Raw genomic sequence first — 19,339 nt, 5'->3', positions numbered from 1 at the left:
TTAATTTGTTTCAAGTTACGGACAACCGATACAAGAGTAGATACCGTAGAATCCTGTTCGATCTCGACGACCCAAAAAATCAGGTTTGGAATTTACTTAAACAGTAAACGTACTGAAATATATTCTGTTTTTTAAATAATACATCAATATGTAGTTTCAAGAGAGAGACTTATGAATTATGCTCTAAAAAATTGTTTGAAAGCCATTCAAATATTAAATAATCCAGTTGGAATGGAAGTCCAGTTGGATCGCGTGTATTTATTAAGATTGGCCTTTGAAGTGAAATATTTGTTTATTGAATGGCATTCTTAGAAAAAAAATAAATGTTTTTCTTCTGTGACATTCTGTGGTTTGTATGGGAGACCACTTGTGTACATGATAATTTATCTTTTAAAGGAAAAAGAAGCTGGTGCAGATGGGAATAGTGACTAGACAACGTAATTTCTTTAAAAAAAATTCTACTATAGATATGAAACAGGAGTGGCAGTTCATCTCTCGAAATTCCTGTTCAGTAGAATTGATAGTATATTTTATGGTAATGTGGAAAATTCATACTTCATGATGATTTCATCATTAGTTTCTGGTTGCTGCACCGTGCTAAGTTTTCTTAAGATTAACTGGCATTTTTAATAGGGAATTAAGAAACCTGAAAGGGTTTTGACAGTCCAGCACTGCAAATCATGTTAGTTGCTTAGGTTATTCAGCATGGCAACAAAGTGAGAATGAAACCCGAAGAACTTGTATCTAAAGAACTGTTTGCATGGAAGGAGAAACCAGCCAAAGCGGTAAGCAATACAATTCTCCAGTGTGTCCTTAGATATGAACTAACAGTAACTTCACCAGCCCTTACCACCCATAATTAATATATTGTTTTCTTCCTAATGAAATATGAATAACGTAAGCTTTTTCTCTTCCACTAGCCAACTGATAAGAAAATACAAAATAAAATTATAAAATCAGTATGCAGACTTGTTACTAAAGTGTTTTTGTTTCTCTCAGATGTTAGAGTCAAGAAACAAATCACACGAGATCAAGAAAGCAGCTGTAAAACGGGAACAAGTGCCAGATGTAAATATGGAAGACTCTCCCCCGGTGTCTGATTCTGATGTAAGTATTAGCTATTGCTTTAGCATGGAGGTGCCAAGGGAGATAAATGCTAACTAGGGCCTCAAATTTTGTATCAGAAATGCAGGTTGTTTCAATGAACTGTAAGAATATCACCTAGTAGGTGCGCTATGAGCATTTTCCTTTTGGTTTGAAGGAATGCAACAACCTAATATCGGGCATATATCGCATGTGCTTCTAAAATATCAGATGATGCGTGTTTTTCAGACCTTTGCCTCAGTTTACAGCAAAATCTTAGCCAATTGTTTTCCCCCCCAAAAATGTGATCAGTATTACAATTCTGTATTCTCAGGAAGCAGTTAATGTGATAGTATCTACTTCAGAATTACATGAAATGAAATGAGGACAAATACTATTTGAGAACTCTGTTTGACATGATATTCTTAAACAAATGATAAAAGGGGAAGAATAGTTCAAAATTCCATCTTTTTGTCAGTGCTGCTCAGAGCAGTAGTTCTGCACAGCCCTTAATATCTTTTTAAAGAACTGGAATTAACGGTTTCAAAAGTATTTTTTTATGATTGAATTTAGCAATCAACCAGAATGTTTTCTGTGTTTGTTCATTTCCAGGAGCAGCAGAAGTCAACCCAAACTGTACAAAATGTAAATAGTGCTCCTTCTCTAGACGTTTTTAGCAGTATGTGTAAGGATACAACAAATGAACATCGAGCCCATCTTTTTGACCTGAACTGCAAAATCTGTACAGGTATCTACAGTGTTGACTTTGTCTGAAGTAAAAGAATTATTAAGAGCATTGCTTGCTTACTTATTTTTCTCTTCAGACCTTTTCATTTTTAAACAGTAATCAAATTGGGGCTAATTCTGATTAAAAGACCTTGCTAGCTAAAAACATCAGATAATAATTAAAAAATTAAGAAATCACAAACTGGTCAGTAGTCAAATGCAGATTTATGAGGAGAAAAAAGACTTTTGGGGAATTAACTTTAGCTTTTCTAATCAGAACAACTTCATCTCAGGAGTTGTTTCTTGGTTTCCCTCGGAACCTTTGTGCTGTCACAACGAATGTGTCACGGTAACTCTGCCCACGGTAACTCTGATGTCCTGTAAACGATACTTCTGGCAAACTGAAGTGGAGCACATCACGTTTGCTGGATGGAGAGTGTGTTTTGGCTTATTACGTTTTGCTGAACTGTTCCCGTCAGTGCCAAAATGTGGACAGGTGAAATGCAACCTACAGAAATGCTTGTTTTTAAAGTCCTGTGCATTTATAACTTCAGTATATGGAGTCTTCGCTTGTAATTTGTAAATTTTCTTGTGCATTATGTGTATTGTCAATATATTGATGTTAGAAAAAACATTAAATGGCAGTTTTGGATATTGTGAATGGAATAGTTGGTGGGAATTAAATAGCCGCAGTTTGAGCAATGGTTTTAATATTTAATTATTAAATATGATAGTATTAAATCTAGAGTTTAACTGGAAAGTAAATGAGAAGATCTGATAGTTTATAGCGACAGTGTGATACTCATACTAGCAACCAAATGGCTTGAACTTATATTTAAAATTTTAAGCAATTGATTTGTTGTTTAACTTGACTCTCTTTGCTTGCTCCTTAAAGTAGAAAGTTTGGAGCGAGGATTTCTGCTTAAATGTGAGATATGGGTTGTGTTGCTTTTTTTTTTTTTTTTAAAGACTTTGCGAAAATGTTTGTTTGTTTGTTTGTTTGTTTGTTTGTTTGTTTTGAAGTTTAATCATGAAGTCCAACTCAGGAATCTTTGAAGGTGGTGTCTTTTTTTTTTTTTTTAATTTTCTTGCATAGCTTGTGACTGAGATTTTCAACCTTTACAACCAAAATGCAACTCTTTTAAACTCTTCAGACAGTCTCTGAGAAGTGCTCTCTGCAGGATGAAAGGCAAACTTCTTCTTAAAAAAGTCAACTTTTACACATTTTTTAAAAAGGCTTTAAAAATGAATGGCTTAAATTATATACTTGGTAGTTCTCCAGAGGTATTTCACAGACTTCCTTATAGGTTGACAGCTGGTCTTCATAAACAGGAAGTTATAATGTTAAGCATTTAATACTGCATTTTCTTCTTTGTTTTAACAGCTACTGCATCTGGAAGTAGTCAAGCAAAAACACAAGCTAGCCCTATCCAGTCGCAGCCCAACTCGCAGATTCGACAATATATTCGTCAGTCCCTAAAAGAAATGTTATGGAAGAGGTGGGTGGGAATTCAAAGCACTTATTTTATATAGGAAACTACAACTAGAAGTAAAGGGTTAGCCTGCAGAGTTTTGTTTCTTTCTTGCTAAGTGATACTAAGGGATTTAATTTGTGCTAGAAATTACTACAAGTATTTTTAGCATTAGAGCTTTATTAAAAATAAAAAATCTGATGCCAAAGAATTGGGCATGTGAAAAAGCCTTTAAAAAAACGTCACTATCCCATTTGTAGTGAGAGACAATTACAGTTGAAGAATTAAATCACAGCATAGAGATGTTTATAATGCAGGTGACCTGAAGCTGATATCTGGCAATGGTGGTGTTTGGAGATGTAGGGGTTGTACGAAGCATAGTGTAGGGAATATCACAGTGAAAGGTTGCAAGGGCTTGCTGAGGCAGAGGTTCCTTCTTCTCCCAAAGTTAGCAACTGTATTACTTTTTTTTTTTTTCTTAAAAAAAAAAAAAAAAGCTGAAACATTGTCCCACAAATATTAAAGCTCTTGTCAGCTGTCAAGACTTAGGCCACTGTGCTCTGGTAGTGTCTCTGAAATAGAAATGCTGTTCACAGTGGAGGGTCTAAGATTAAAACTGAAGTGTTTTAGCTCCCTCAGTAGCTCATGACAAAAAACAACAACAGAAAACTAATTGCAGTGTCACGAGTAGGAGGATTTGTAAGGACTGACCTGGCTTCAGTTCGTTAAGGCTGTCTTCCGTGGTCTTCTGTAGACAGTAGCAAAAGGTTGCCATTGTTGACATTTTGAGGTCCTGAGATAGACTTTGGCTTTGAAATGTGTTTTAAGGAAGTCCTCACTGAGTGAATAAAAGCGTGGTTAACTCCTTCCTCTGAAAATTTAGTTTTTATGAATGCTGCCTGAAGAATTTGTGCCTAACATAAATGCGCATACCCTTTCTTGTTTTTAACAGAGTCAATGATAGTGATGATCTGGTCATGACAGAGAGTGAAGTAGGGGAAGTAGCACTCAATATTGAAAAGGAGGTGTTTAATTTGTTTCAAGTTACGGACAACCGATACAAGAGTAGATACCGTAGAATCATGTTCGATCTCGACGACCCAAAAAATCAGGTTTGGAATTTACTTAAACAGTAAACGTACTGAAATATATTCTGTTTTTTAAATAATACATCAATATGTAGTTTCAAGAGAGAGACTTATGAATTATGCTCTAAAAAATTGTTTGAAAGCCATTCAAATATTAAATAATCCAGTTGGAATGGAAGTCCAGTTGGATCGCGTGTATTTATTAAGATTGGCCTTTGTAGCGAAATATTTGTTTATTGAATGGCATTCTTAGAAAAAAAATAAATGTTTTTCTTCTGTGACGTTCTGTGGTTTGTATGGGAGACCACTTGTGTACATGATAATTTATCTTTTAAAGGAAAAAGAAGCTGGTGCAGATGGGAATAGTGACTAGACAACGTAATTTCTTTAAAAAAAATTCTACTATAGATATGAAACAGGAGTGGCAGTTCATCTCTCGAAATTCCTGTTCAGTAGAATTGATAGTATATTTTATGGTAATGTGGAAAATTCATACTTCATGATGATTTCATCATTAGTTTCTGGTTGCTGCACCGTGCTAAGTTTTCTTAAGATTAACTGGCATTTTTAATAGGGAATTAAGAAACCTGAAAGGGTTTTGACAGTCCAGCACTGCAAATCATGTTAGTTGCTTAAGTTATTCAGCATGGCAACAAAGTGTGGTTTGTTTATTTTTTTTAGGGACTTCTTCATCGTGTTCTTTGTGGAGAAATCTCACTGTCAAAACTAGTGAGAATGACACCCGAAGAACTTGTATCTAAAGAACTGTTTGTATGGAAGGAGAAACCAGCCAAAGCGGTAAGCAATACGATTCTCCAGTGTGTCCTTAGATATGAACTAACAGTAACTTCACCAGCCCTTACCACCCATAATTAATATATTGTTTTCTTCCTAATGAAATATGAATAACGTAAGCTTTTTCTCTTCCACTAGCCAACTGATAAGAAAATACAAAATAAAATTATAAAATCAGTATGCAGACTTGTTACTAAAGTGTTTTTGTTTCTCTCAGATGTTAGAGTCAAGAAACAAATCACACGAGATCAAGAAAGCAGCTGTAAAACGGGAACAAGTGCCAGATGTAAATATGGAAGATTCTCCCCCGGTGTCTGATTCTGATGTAAGTATTAGCTATTGCTTTAGCATGGAGGTGCCAAGGGAGATAAATGCTAACTAGGGCCTCAAATTTTGTATCAGAAATGCAGGTTGTTTCAATGAACTGTAAGAATATCACCTAGTAGGTGCGCTATGAGCATTTTCCTTTTGGTTTGAAGGAATGCAACAACCTAATATCGGGCATATATCGCATGTGCTTCTAAAATATCAGATGATGCGTGTTTTTCAGACCTTTGCCTCAGTTTACAGCAAAATCTTAGCCAATTGTTTTCCCCCCCAAAAATGTGATCAGTATTACAATTCTGTATTCTCAGGAAGCAGTTAATGTGATAGTATCTACTTCAGAATTACATGAAATGAAATGAGGACAAATACTATTTGAGAACTCTGTTTGACATGATATTCTTAAACAAATGATAAAAGGGGAAGAATAGTTCAAAATTCCATCTTTTTGTCAGTGCTGCTCAGAGCAGTAGTTCTGCACAGCCCTTAATATCTTTTTAAAGAACTGGAATTAACGGTTTCAAAAGTATTTTTTTATGATTGAATTTAGCAATCAACCAGAATGTTTTCTGTGTTTGTTCATTTCCAGGAGCAGCAGAAGTCAACCCAAACTGTACAAAATGTAAATAGTGCTCCTTCTCTAGACGTTTTTAGCAGTATGTGTAAGGATACAACAAATGAACATCGAGCCCATCTTTTTGACCTGAACTGCAAAATCTGTACAGGTATCTACAGTGTTGACTTTGTCTGAAGTAAAAGAATTATTAAGAGCATTGCTTGCTTACTTGTTTTTCTCTTCAGACCTTTTCATTGTTAAACAGTAATCAAAAACACTTTAAAATTAATTTTGTAGGTCAGATTTCAGCATCTGAAGATGAATTACCACCGAAGAAGATAAAATTAATGGCTTCTGCTAAAAAAGCAGTGTCAAAATCTAAACCAGAAGTTCAGCGAAAATATGAAAGTTCTGCACCAGCAGCAGCAGCGGAGCCTGCTAAAGAGGCAGCCTCTGAAAACACAGAGGAAACCGAAGTTGCACCTGCAGCAGAAGCAGTTTCCCAGTCAAGCTTAGAAAGAACTTACATTCCTACAACCCAAGGCCATGACAACACAGATACTTCATCTGAAGAACCTTCGACTTTTCCTGCCTCTTGCACTGGTGCAGTTGTCTCAACTGTAACAGTTTCTGGACGAGAGCCTAGAACACCAATGAGCGGCTCCTCTGGTACTACGACCACAGCCCTGCGTTCTGGTACTGCATCTGGTGAAGTTTTAACAGGGGAGACAAAGCAGGAAATGTCAAAACCAGTTATGACTGTCCCCAAATCAATATTAACAAAGCCATCGTCCTCAGCAGATCCAAGATACTTAGCTGTTCATCAGTCACCCAATATCAGGTGTGTATATTTAATAGTAAGCTAAGCCACTGAATCTCTGGTCTCGCTATGTTCAGTTTGTTTGTCCCCCTTTGCTTCTTACCCTCCCCTGCCAATAATCAAAAGGCATGTTCAACTTTCAATGCGATTACCTGAACTTTAAATTTTTAATTTGTCATCTCCTTGTTTAACTTCTCTAGTTGGTAACATTTTCTGAGCATCGTTATATATTGACAGTAAAAATTCTTCAATGTGTTTTAACAGAGAAATAAAACTTATAAGATATTTGACTTTAAATCTGCATGTGCATTCAAATATATTAAGTGTTTGTGAGGGTTGGTTTAAAGCTGCTCCAGACTTTCATCCTATATTGGATGAAAGTGGAAAACATTAACAAAGCATTTACTAAGGCTTCTGTTACTTGCTTTTTTAAAATAAAGTAATTGATCAATAAGAGGAGGGAAGAAAAGAAGAAGAAGGAAGCATTCTTACTGTGCTCTATAACGTTTCTCTTTTGGATTTGTTTTGCAGCGTTGCTGAGCCACGCTCACCTCAAGGCAGCGATACTTCTCTCTTCCTCTCTCGCCTCAACACCATTTGGAAAGGATTTATTAATCTGCAGAGTGTGGCCAAATTTATCACTAAAGCATATCCTGTCTCCGGGTGCTTTGATTATCTTAGTGAGGTTAGCACTGACATGTTTATGCGTTTAGAATGTATTGCAGTTCCTGTTGTTAGAAAGGCTGGGGTCACTGTGTATGGCGTTATATTGGACGTGTAACAAAAAAAAAAATTGCATCCCTTTAGTAATCTCCTTTAGTAATAGGAACAGTAGCCTGAGGCAGGGGGGAGGAGAGAAAGCCTTTTAAAAAAAATTCCTCACGTATTTGTGAAGAATTCTCATGTCTGTTAATATGTTTCTATATATGTTAGTATCTAACATAGAATAATAGCTTGATTTCAAGATCAGTTTTTGACGAGAAGCATCATCAGCATGTGTTTTGAAAGAGATGCCTTGTTCTGCTCACAAACAGATGGATGGATCACTGATGTGATCTATTAGAAAAGTTTGGCCATTTATTAAAAATATCATCCTTTGATTAACTTTGATGCGACTGCTTTTATATTTTGGGAGGGTGTACATTCAACTAATTAGGTAGTATGACAGCTTGTGATGAAACAACTGAGCAGTTACTTAACTTCTCTGAAGAAGTGTATTTGTTGTGATTGAGGGTTTCAGGCGTGTAGTTTAGGTCTTTTCTTAGGAGGGTTGGTGGCTCTCTTGTTGTTTTTGCTAAAACAGGTTTCACTGTCATCATGACAGGAAGCTAACTAGAATTCATATGGGTGCAAAAATTTCAGATCAATTGAAAGCGTAGATAAAAGCTATACTACATATAACAGGTTCCCTGTAAAAGCAAAGCTAACAAATAGAATCGGCTGATAGGCATACAAAAGTATTTGACCTTCCACTGCTATCTTGGTCAGGCAGTGCTTTTTCTGTTTTGTGTGTACTGCCAGCCTTCCAGTAATATGCCATAATGAACTCCTTGCGTTTTGGAAACAGCCTGTCTGAAATTAGGAATGTATATGTGCAAGTTCAGTAAAACATAGTACTGTATTATCGCCTAAGCTACTGGGATGGGGCAATCTGTGCTGGTTCAAAACTGTAGCCTCTCTTTCCTTTTCTTATACGACCATGTAATGCTTCTTGTTTAGGATTTACCAGACACGATTCATATTGGTGGGAAGATCTCACCGAAGGCAGTCTGGGATTATGTTGGCAAACTCAAATCTTCACTTTGTAAGGTATTTACTTAAAATCCTTTGGAAAACCAGGAAGAAATATACAGCAGCTTTTGATAGAATTTCCTTGTTACTAATTTATATTGATGTCGATCATACCTAGAAAACTCCTGCTACCACTTATTCCATTGAAATTTTTGATTTATTGAAGAAACAGGTTTGCCTGTTGAGCTGCCAATCGTCTTTCCCCTGTGTAGTAGTTAAACATTCATACAACCTATTGTTTTTTAATGATTGAATATAAACAATCTATTTATTCAGTTACTGAAGATAGAAATTCAATTTTAAAAGACTAGGAAATTATTAGTAAGCGTATGTAATAAATTTTACTACTAAAACCCTTATGGATTTAGTAAAAATGAAGCACAGTATGCAAATATAATCTAAGAATTTTCCATTTCTTTCATAATTATTTGAATATTCTGAACCTAAAGAGGTGTAGCTTGATGTGAGATACGTAAATAGTTGGTCTTTCTGAAAATGACAAAATTGATTCTGGTTTAATATTACCAATTGAATGACAGTATTTTCTTAAATCTTGGTTTAAAGCTGCTCCAGACTTTCATCCTATATTGGATGAAAGTGGAAAACGATTTTATTTGCTGATGTGTTACAGGTTGAATTTTTCCACTTTGATTTTGTATTTCAGGAATTGTTTTTGATTCGTTTGATTCGTTTCCATCCTGCCACAGAAGAAGAAGAAGTTGCCTATATCTCTCTCTACTCCTATTTTAGCAGTCGTCGTTGTTTTGGTGTTGTAACTAATAACAACAGACATGTCAAGAATCTCTACCTGATCCCACTGAGTTCTAAGGACCCAATTCCTTCCAACCTCTTGCCCTTTAAGGGACCAGGTAAGCACAAAATTTAGGGGAGGTTAACTGCTAGGTAAAATTACAAAACGAGTAAATCAGAGACCAATTGGTTTTGAATGTTTAATGTAAGCATAATTAAAAAATACATAATTTTATAAAAACATTTTAAAAGTGTGCATATAGGAAAAAATTGCAAAGTCAATCATCTCAAGGTGACATGGTCTGAAACTCACATAGCCTTTCCAACAAGATAAATCTCTGCTGTTAGGAGGATTTGTTTACCCATCAAATGGAGTACATAGAACAGCCACTATATTGAGACAAACAAGCAAACATTATCAGAACATTCAACCGACCCTACTTTCAACAACCCATAAATCCACCAAGTTTTAGGTCCCTACAAGCCATGTGCTGTCCCCTAAATCACATAGGAGACTCTTATCCCACGGAGCAGTCAAGAAATCTCTGAAGACAAAGGTAACGTTTATGGTTTCACTACATTGTTGTTATCTCATGGTATGTATTACGCTGTGCATGCAATATGCATGTACACGGGGTCTGAAATATTCTGTGCTACCTGGATCAAGTTCCAGACAAATCACTGACTTCAGAACATTGGTTTGCCTGAGAGCAGGCAAATTCCTTTTGCGTAGGTGGCAGACAGTAGGTGGTATAGGTTGGTATATATTACGCTCTTCTATTTTTAGTTAGAGTTATCAGCAGTAATGTATGGCTCGAATTTGCTCCATCTTTGTGCATTGAACATGGAAACAGAAGAAATGAGAATGAATTCAGATGTGAAACACCTTTATATTACAAAATTTGAAGTCACCTTCATCTGAGGATGGAGGCGGTGCATATGCTTAGTTTCCAAATAAGTACCTTTTTTCATATAGAGTAACAGGTTGAGGAGCTTAAGAGCTACAGGTTACAATGAAGGCAATACTTCATTGTTGTAAGGATGGTTTGCAAAATACTAAACAGCGCAAAATAATTACACACTAAAACATGTAAGGAGCTGACCTTTCTGACAAGCTGACTGTCCTCTGCTACCCAAATACAAGTTTAGGACTAAACTCAATAAAGCATTCTCAGGGCTTATCTTCATAAACAGAGGTGTGTTCTGCCTGGCCAGGTTTTCACATGTTAATGGCATACGACTCAAAAAACAATAACAAAAAAACACCACCAACAAGTAATGTAATGCTAGGAAAATACTCTTCTTTCCTGCATGAAATTGCAAAGGGCGCTTGCTTTGTGTTCTTGGACAAGATTTTTCTCATACACTCTGAGCCTGTCTTAACCTGCTCTAGGGAAGCATTTAAATGATCTTCCCCTCCTTGCATTCTTGAGCAAACATAGGCTGTCCTTGTACATTATCTTTTATATTTCTGTTGTAGATTTCATTTCAAATGAAGCTTTTAAAGTGGAGGCCTGGCAAAAGTAGACAGACTTGTTAGTATTAGTATAGAAATGAGGAATGTCAGGCTGGTTTTTACAAAATGTAAATAGGAAAAGTTCTTTCAAAACTGGAGGTAATTGCCCAGAAGAAACATAGGTATAAACACTTGCAGGCATGTATTAATACCGCAGCGTAAAAGACTTGTAATACATACTTGTTACTGACATCTGACGGAATTTACTGTTTTTTATACCCAATAAAGATATTTTTTGGAAAGTGGTCATTGTCTCCTTAAATTTGTGTACCTTCAAATAGAGTTTAGCAAGTACTCAAAAAACATGACAGTGTAAGATACTTTGATAAATATGACTGGGGGCGGGAGGAGGGGGAGGACAATAATCCCATCACTCCAGAAGTCCTAGCTGGAAGATATTCCAGCTGTATCAACCAGCTCCATCAGGTGCATACGGATTATGAATCTGTTATGAATCCTGTTTTCTGATGGACTGGATTTGGAACACAACTGAGGACCTCTGACCTGCTGTAGTGCCTAGAAGATCTACAAAACTTTGTCATGGGTGATATAAATATAGAGGAACGTGGAAGGATATTCACATTTATTCACTTCAACCACCTCAGATATTTATTACCAGATATTATCTGTTGGTGGGAAGTTCAGCATTGTGTTTTTTTTTTTTTTTTTTTTTTTTCTGGTAGTTTACTGTATGTGAATTTGTTTGTCTCGTTTCACATACACACAACACTATTTAGCACTTTCATCTGTAGATCTGAAAACACTTTGAAAAAAAATTAAAAGGTATAATCAGTCATTATTAGCACTAGGAAGACGCACTTATGGAGGGATTTATTGGCAATGTTGGAAATGTATCGGGTACCATACCTATTTAAAATAGAAGAATTTTAATTTAAAAAGTGTATCAGCAGAGGGCATGCCGCAGTATCTCTTCCGTTAGTTTAAGCTTGGAAGTGTTCTTAAGTATGAAGGCATGAAATCTCTTCAAGATATTTAGAGTACTCATAGCAGTATGGAAAGCAGCAGTAGTAGAACAACATATTTTTGATGTCAGCCACTCCCATTCAGCAAATGTACCGTAATGTGCAGCAGTGTTACAGCGGTGGAAGTGATCTCTATCACTGAATCCAGATACACCAACTTGATAGTTTTCAATCATGCTTTCACAATTAACTGGGACAAGTATTTAAACGGCGTGTTGATAATGATTACAGCTTTGGTCTCTGCAGTTAAAATTGTTCTATTGGTCTCTGCAGTTAAAAGTGTGGCATAGGTCTGTTCCCTAAGTTTTGCCATCAGTGTACAGAAATTAGGGATGTATCCTTAGTGGTACAGTTAACTTCCTAGCAGCTGCGGATGGTAGGGACAATATGTGGCCATTACGTAGATAAATACTGCAAAACTGATTTCATGAAAATAAAAAACGTATTTGACGAAAAAAAAAAAAAAATTAATCCCATAGTAATATTTAATACATCTTGTTTAAATAGATTTAATTACAGGATGTAACTTGATAACACCATCGTGGTCTTCAAATGCAGAATGCATTTAACAATATTTTATAAATAATTTAGCATCAAAAGCTACTAACATAGCTTGCAGCACTTAAAATGCTTGCTTGTGAAAGATAGTTATTGAGCAATAGTTGGAGACTGCAGCCAACATTTTCATTTAGTTATTACCTAAAATTAGGCACTTAACCTATTTATGGATATTGAAACCTATTTACGGATATGGAAATGGAATGGGACTGAGCTTTGAAGTGCTGGTCTGGCTGTATATTTCCATCCAAAAGAAGCACTTACTGTGTGATCGCTTTGGATTGAATGAATTTAGAAACTGGGTTAGGCATCTGTTGAAAACTACAGTATCAAAATGTAAAATTGTAATGGATTTCTTCTCTGACCAAACTAAACAGATTCAGTTATAACCGTTGTTAATTTAGCTTTGGAATTTATCTTGAACGTGTGTTTAAGTTTTACTCTGATTTTATTAGCGATGATCTCTGTCTCTTACAGGGATTCAGAACTGTTTTTCTATCTTTTTGCTGTTAATTTTAGATGCACAGTCCAATAGATTTTTGAAACCTGCTCGTTTCAATTAGTCAGTGTTTGAGATGCATGTTGTGACTAGTTGGATAAATCACAGGTCTCTGCAGAAGGGCAGATAACCAATACGTTAACGACAGAAGAACAGTGAATGCTTACGAGGAGTTTTAGGGTGAACACAGATTTGAGAGATCCTCTGCACGGGTCGATGCTGACCAAATGTGGAGTCCTTACTCACATGCTGATAAAGAAAAAATGTAAAGCAGTCACTCAGAGTGAATCATACCTAACTATTGAGTCTCTTCAGAGTGTACACAGTCTTCCCAAGTAAGGTGTCTTTTGAGCTATGCCCTGATGTTACGTATTAATGTAACTTCATCTGGGGTAGTAAACTATAGTGATCAGAATTGCTAGGATTGCTTTTAGGCAGTGGGTTGAAAGGAGTTTTTAACTGGGTGAATCAAGGATTTGTGATCCTTTCCAAATAATCTTAGATTCACCAAAGATAATTACTTGTTTAGTTCCTGTCCTGCCTCCTTTCGTTGTACATCTTGCCGTCCCTGCCCTCTCACAAGGGCAATCTGTATAGAATTATAAGCAAACTAAATTATAAGCAAGTCTTAGTTTTGGTTAGTATAGCTAGGTCATTTTCTTGATGCATTGATAATTCGTGTGTGTATATATATATATTTCTAACCATGGAAGAAAGTGAAAATTGGCAACACAAAATACTGAAATACTCTATCTGGAGGAAAAAACTTGGCACTGAATTTTAAATGTACAAGTAGGAAATAATATGTGCTACTAAATGAAAAATAGAAGTTTATTTAAACCAGCATGGCCAACATCCTCTCAACCACAGAACTATGTAAAACTCAAACACTGAACTTTGAAGTAATCTGAAATCAGCTGTGGAACTAGAATGCATTCAATCAAATTTCAGTGTTATTTTTTTTCAAAATACTTAAAATGAGAGCTGCTTCTGATAGGAAACTTCAAGTAGATTTTGCATTGGCCCCAATTTTTTCTGTCTTTTTGCAAAGACCTTCTAGTGAGTAACCAGATTTTGCTGGTCTCTCCATTCTGTGGCTAAAACAGGCGTGCTGCACTATTACCAGTCACAGTCAGAAGAACACAGAATTTCAGAATTTAGGCAGGTTACTGCTTAATGAAATATTTATGCTTAATGAAGCTGTGTTGAAGAAGTCATCGTCTTGATTTACCTGGTTATAATCCTCTTGCTGAGGAAACCTCACATTGAACTTAAGAAATAGGCTTACCTCATTTCATTCTTTCTTAGCGTACATGAATATAATTTCAGCTATACAAATAAAAACAGCTGATGTAATTTTCTCATAAGATAGTAAATTTAGGAGCCCCCTTAAAACTTTGAATTCCGTTGTTTCAGCAAAGGTTCATACTTATGACTGGTAATGGCAAATAGAATTTATCTGCAACTATGGGAAGTTTGGTTTTTTGCTGGTATCAAGAAGTTTTCAGTGGCAATAATTAGTTATTTATAAGTTGTTCCTTAGTGAGCAGTTGGTTTTGTTTAGTAAGAGACTAAAGATATACATAAATTCATATATTACACCTCTTTTAAACTCTTACTTAAGGGTCATGAATATAAGGGACAGTGTAGGTTTTAGAGTCCTCATCGTATAACCACAGTAAATCTCTTTGCTGTTAGTTTCATTTCTGTATTATTGGTTCCTTGCTGGATGCAAATATTAATATGGCTCCCAAATGAGGATCTCAAGTCACTAAATCCAGAAGTTAAAATCCTCTCTTTATATGTTTTTTCTACATTTGCCACTGACTGTATGTTAAAGGATTTATTCCCTGCTCTTTATTCTGGTTGTATTTGTCTTCCACGAGTGCCTGTGGGAAATGTGAATGTACAAGGAAGGAATACAATAATGTGAAACGGACCTTCAGCTGTTTGCATTTTTCCTCTTTATGGGAAACTTTCTGGTCATTTCTGGAAATGCTTCTCCAGGGATTCAAGCCTGAAGCTTTCACAATGGAGTAATTCTGCTCACATTTCTTACTTAGGGAAGGGTCTGTGGCATCAAACTCAATTCTACAACGGTGTTAAAAGTCACCTTGATGGAATGGTGTAAATGTCAGTCCGGTATTTTAGCACAGATTAGAACAGAAATGTAATTATTAAGTTTAACAATGCCTCGTGCTTTCTTTGTAACAGAAAGTGAAGTGTTTGTTGTTGTTGTTTGTCTGTTTGTTTGTTTTAATAGCATTAGTTTTTTTCTCTTTATTTCTAGTTCTTCAATTCCAACGTAGCCCTACAGAAAGTTAGATTGCTTGTCCAGGTTTTCTCACTTATCAGTATCTCTGTGTATATAAGGTATTTGCAAAGCATTTAGAAAGGAAATATTTGATTGGGGGAGGAAGTGGACAATAATAAGTAGAAAGTAATAATACAAAAATAGGAAAACTTTCTTTAATTTTTGAACAGCAGAGACATTTACAAGGACATCTTTCAGTAAGATTCACCTGTCACTGCAATATTAAAAAAATATCAGGGAAAGAATTAAAACATTTTTAGTTACTGTATACAAATTTATATAAATAGTAATTAAATATAGACACATAGGCTTATGGGATAATGTCACTGCATGAAATTTAGAAGAACTGTTACTGTTATGACTCATAGCTGCCATTATATAAAATGATAAGTCCCTATTGAGAACACAGATAAAAAATAGTAGTTTTTTTACACATGCAATCTTTGTGTTTCCTTTCAGGTCTCGAGTCTTCACGTCCGAATTTAATTCTTGGATTGGTTATCTGTCAGAAAGGGAAGCGTCTTGCTACTACCATGGATACAGACAAAATAGAGAAAAAGCGCAGCCGAATTCAGGTGCAAGAGGAAACAGAAACATCGCTGTACTCTAAGGGGCCAGTAGCTTCTTCACAAGAAAAGAAAACTCCGAAATACACACTGTATTCGGGAGACTCAGCTGTAAGTACAACACTACCTGGATCTCCTCCACCTCCACCCCCACTTCCCGTTCCAGAAACCTCATCAGTTACACCTTCAGTATTAAAAATACCGTCCTCGACTAAGAGTGGAACCACAAGTACTGTACCACCACCAGTTTCAGCTACCGCTTCTACAAGTGCTACTGCTACGCATTCTTCATCCTCAGAAACTACCACACCTGTTGAGTACATCCCCCAGACACTTTTTGGTAAAAAGAAGACTTTTGAACCTCTTGCTAAGGAGACTGAAACTGTCCAGTCTTCAGATCAGGAAGCTAAAGCAGCTGTGGATGGAGGTGTGTCAGCTGTTCCTTTGCTAGATCCCATTGTACAACAGTTTGGACAGATGTCAAAAGACAAAGCTATAGAAGATGAGGAGGATGACAGGCCATACGATACCGAAGAAGAAGATGATCCAGAGAAAGCTTTTGAAATGCAGACCGGTGAAAGCAAAAAACTGTATAGTGTGGAGAAGCCCAGTAACACAGCAGAACTAAAGGACGAGGCCTATGATCTGGAAGACAAAACTATCTTGGAGGAAGCAAAAGTTACGGTTAATGATTTACCTAACAAAATGTATACAGACACTAAAAACACTTCCGTGGAAACACCTGCCTCGTATGTGCCAGATTTATCTGCGTCTTCATCCTTGGTGGAACTGCAAAAAATGTTAGAAGAATTAAACAAACAATTAGAAGAGCAGAAACGACAAACTGAGGAGCAAGAAGAAGCCCTCAGACAACAACGAGCAGCTGTTGGTGTTTCAGTGGCTCACTTCTCGGTGTCTGATGCTTTAATGTCACCTCCACCAAAATCTTCCCTAATAGAGACTGAATTGTTCCATCAGGACCAAGAGGCTGCGCAAAAAGTAGATTTACCTTCATCTTCCAATCAGCAAGCACAAGTTTTAAACCAGAGCTGTGACCCTCAAGCGAGTTTTCCAAACACTTTGCAGACTTCACTTGGTAAGGAAGATAAAACTTTAATTCCTGCTACTCAGCTTAGTTACGGTGGTGATAACTGGGTTTCCAGTGAAAAGCCTCCTGCAGTGCTCCAAAAAGAGGCCCCTAATAGCAAGTTTGAAAATACTGTTCAAGTTACTTTGGAAAATGTGAGTCAAGCAGTTTCTGCAGAACCTTCTACATCCAGGCCTTTACGTAAAGTGCTGCTTCCGACACCTCCAAGTACGTCTTTTCAGCCTAATTTCTCCACATCTAATGACAGTCAGTCTTTGCAAGATATGCACAAAGTATCCTGGTCAAACAAGGCAAATCCAATGTTTACTTCTCAGGAAAAGGGACCTGGTCACTTTGAACCAGACAGGGGTCTTTCTGCGGTGCAATACGAAGAACAAAGAAACCCTCAGCCTCATCAATTTGTAGAACAAACTGAATCTCCACCAGTTCAGGGTGAGGGTGGACCTCTCCCACAGCACTTTGAGGAGAACCGAGCTGGAGGTCCGTTTTCTTTGTCTGGGCAGAAAGGAGGACCTCCAGCACCACTGATGCTCAATGCACACGGAGGACCTCATGGAGCTAATTTTAGAGGCCCAGCGCCACAGTTCTCAGAAGAGCATGTTTCTCCAAATAACGATGGACAAAGAGGATCTGCCCCTGGAAGATTTGGAAGTCAAAAGGGTCCCATTCCTTCCTTATTTTCTACACAGCATGGACCACAGTCGCCACAAAATATGAAGCCAACCCCAAGACCACTCCTGGACCTTCCCAGTCATCCACCAGGCCACAGAAAGGAGACGTGGGAGGAAGCTGGGCCGTCTGCACCTCTTTCTGGTATTCCTGGGCAAGGGCCCGAGTCAGAAGGACAGTGGTCAGGATCTGACTTCCGAGAAGGCAAAAATCTTGAATTTAGAGGCCAGACATTTGAAGGGAGACAGAGAGAGAGATACGAAGGAGGAAGTAAAGACAAGGTTTTAGATCAGCCAGAGCCTCAGCAAGCAGATAATCGACAAAGCAGACCCTTTGAGGAAAGACAAAGGGATCGAGAACATGGCAGACCTTGGGAAAGAGACCGTGGCAGAAACTGGAACAGAGACAGGGACTGGGAGAGACACAGAGACAAAGAATGGGATAAAAACAGAGACAGAAACCAACGTGACAGAGAACGATCAAGAAGCAGAGACAGAGATCGTGACAGAGACCGAGACCGGGATCGAAGCAGGGAAAAAGAGCGAGATCGAGACAGAGATCGAGATCGTGAAAGAGGAAAAGATCGGAAAGATCGCAGTAAAAGTAGGGAGATCGGTAAAGAGATGAAGCCAGAAACACCTAAGGAAGGTCAGAAACCAACAGAAGCAGAAGCTTCATCTTCCACTAATCAGTCATAGAACTAGAACTGCTGTTATATTTCCCATAGATAATATACACCACTGCAAGGACTGAGTCAATGTCTTCTGTATATACTGTATATTCTCACCTTTGCAAAAATGCTGTTGTAAATCTAGCCTTACAAAATGTACTGACAAATTAGCAATTTTTGAACAACTGAGAACGACAATATTCAAATAGGTAAAAGGCAAGAACATACTGGACTTTCACTTGCTGCATTTTGTGCATAATGTTTTTCTTATAAAAATTCACAGCGTTACCCGTTCTGAGATTTTGTTTTTTCTACTTGCATCTTTATCTTAAAATTTCCATGTACAGTACAGAAATGGAAAAAGTCTAAGAAGAGCCCATATTGTTTTTTAAAATTATAAGGTTATGTTTTCCAGTAACTTGAATTGTAATTTTGTAAAAGAATTTAATCAAGACCTTAGGAGCCATACCTTTACATCTCATGTATGTGATATTTTGGTGTCAAAGTTGTTCCCACAGCACACGCTTTAAACAAGGAGTCAAATATTGCTGTCTTGTTTATTTTACAATGGAAGGGTCATGCGTATTTAGGAGAAGGCTGCAGAAGAACAGTGTTACTGATTATTGGACGGAGGATTTGAAAATGGAATGTTAGAAGCTTAAAGTGCACTATCTTCCTTTTTATATACAGGTATTTTGTGTTTTGAAATCCATCTGTTAAGTGTACAACAACAAAAAAAAACGTACCTAGTTTTTCATGTGGATGAGGGGTTTTTAATTTCACATTTTTACAAACCTGCAATTAAAGAGTATATAAAAGTAGCACCTTTATAACCAGCAAAAAAATTAAAAAAATCAGACATCTATTGGCAAAGAGCTAAGACTACAAATGAATTGGTATACCAAAGGAAAGAAAAAGAAGTTTGTTAAATAAAAGAAGTTTATTAAATGGGCCATGGAATTTATTTCTTCGATTTAAATTAATTATGTGGGACATTTCTTGGGTTTTCTTTTGGCAGAACCTTGCTGGAAATTTAAGAAATGTCTCCATT

General features: G+C 36.8%; 1 protein-coding gene across 1 annotated transcript; it reads left to right on the top strand.

The window, feature by feature from the left end:
- Positions 1–372: 372 nt before the first annotated feature.
- Positions 373–18,371, top strand: LOC140002606 (death-inducer obliterator 1-like). The gene is made up of 9 exons (XM_072038501.1): positions 373–785; positions 1,000–1,107; positions 1,696–1,831; positions 4,326–4,393; positions 6,290–6,885; positions 7,396–7,549; positions 8,584–8,673; positions 9,320–9,524; positions 15,735–18,371. Exons 1-9 carry the CDS (start codon positions 723–725, stop codon positions 18,314–18,316), a joined length of 4,002 nt encoding a protein of 1,333 aa, XP_071894602.1. The 5' UTR covers positions 373–722; the 3' UTR covers positions 18,317–18,371.
- Positions 18,372–19,339: the final 968 nt, after the last annotated feature.

The sequence above is a fragment of the Anas platyrhynchos genome, chromosome 5, assembly GCF_047663525.1.
Source record: "Anas platyrhynchos isolate ZD024472 breed Pekin duck chromosome 5, IASCAAS_PekinDuck_T2T, whole genome shotgun sequence".
Lineage (NCBI taxonomy): Eukaryota > Metazoa > Chordata > Aves > Anseriformes > Anatidae > Anas > Anas platyrhynchos.
This window is presented reverse-complemented; position numbering and strand designations above follow the sequence as displayed.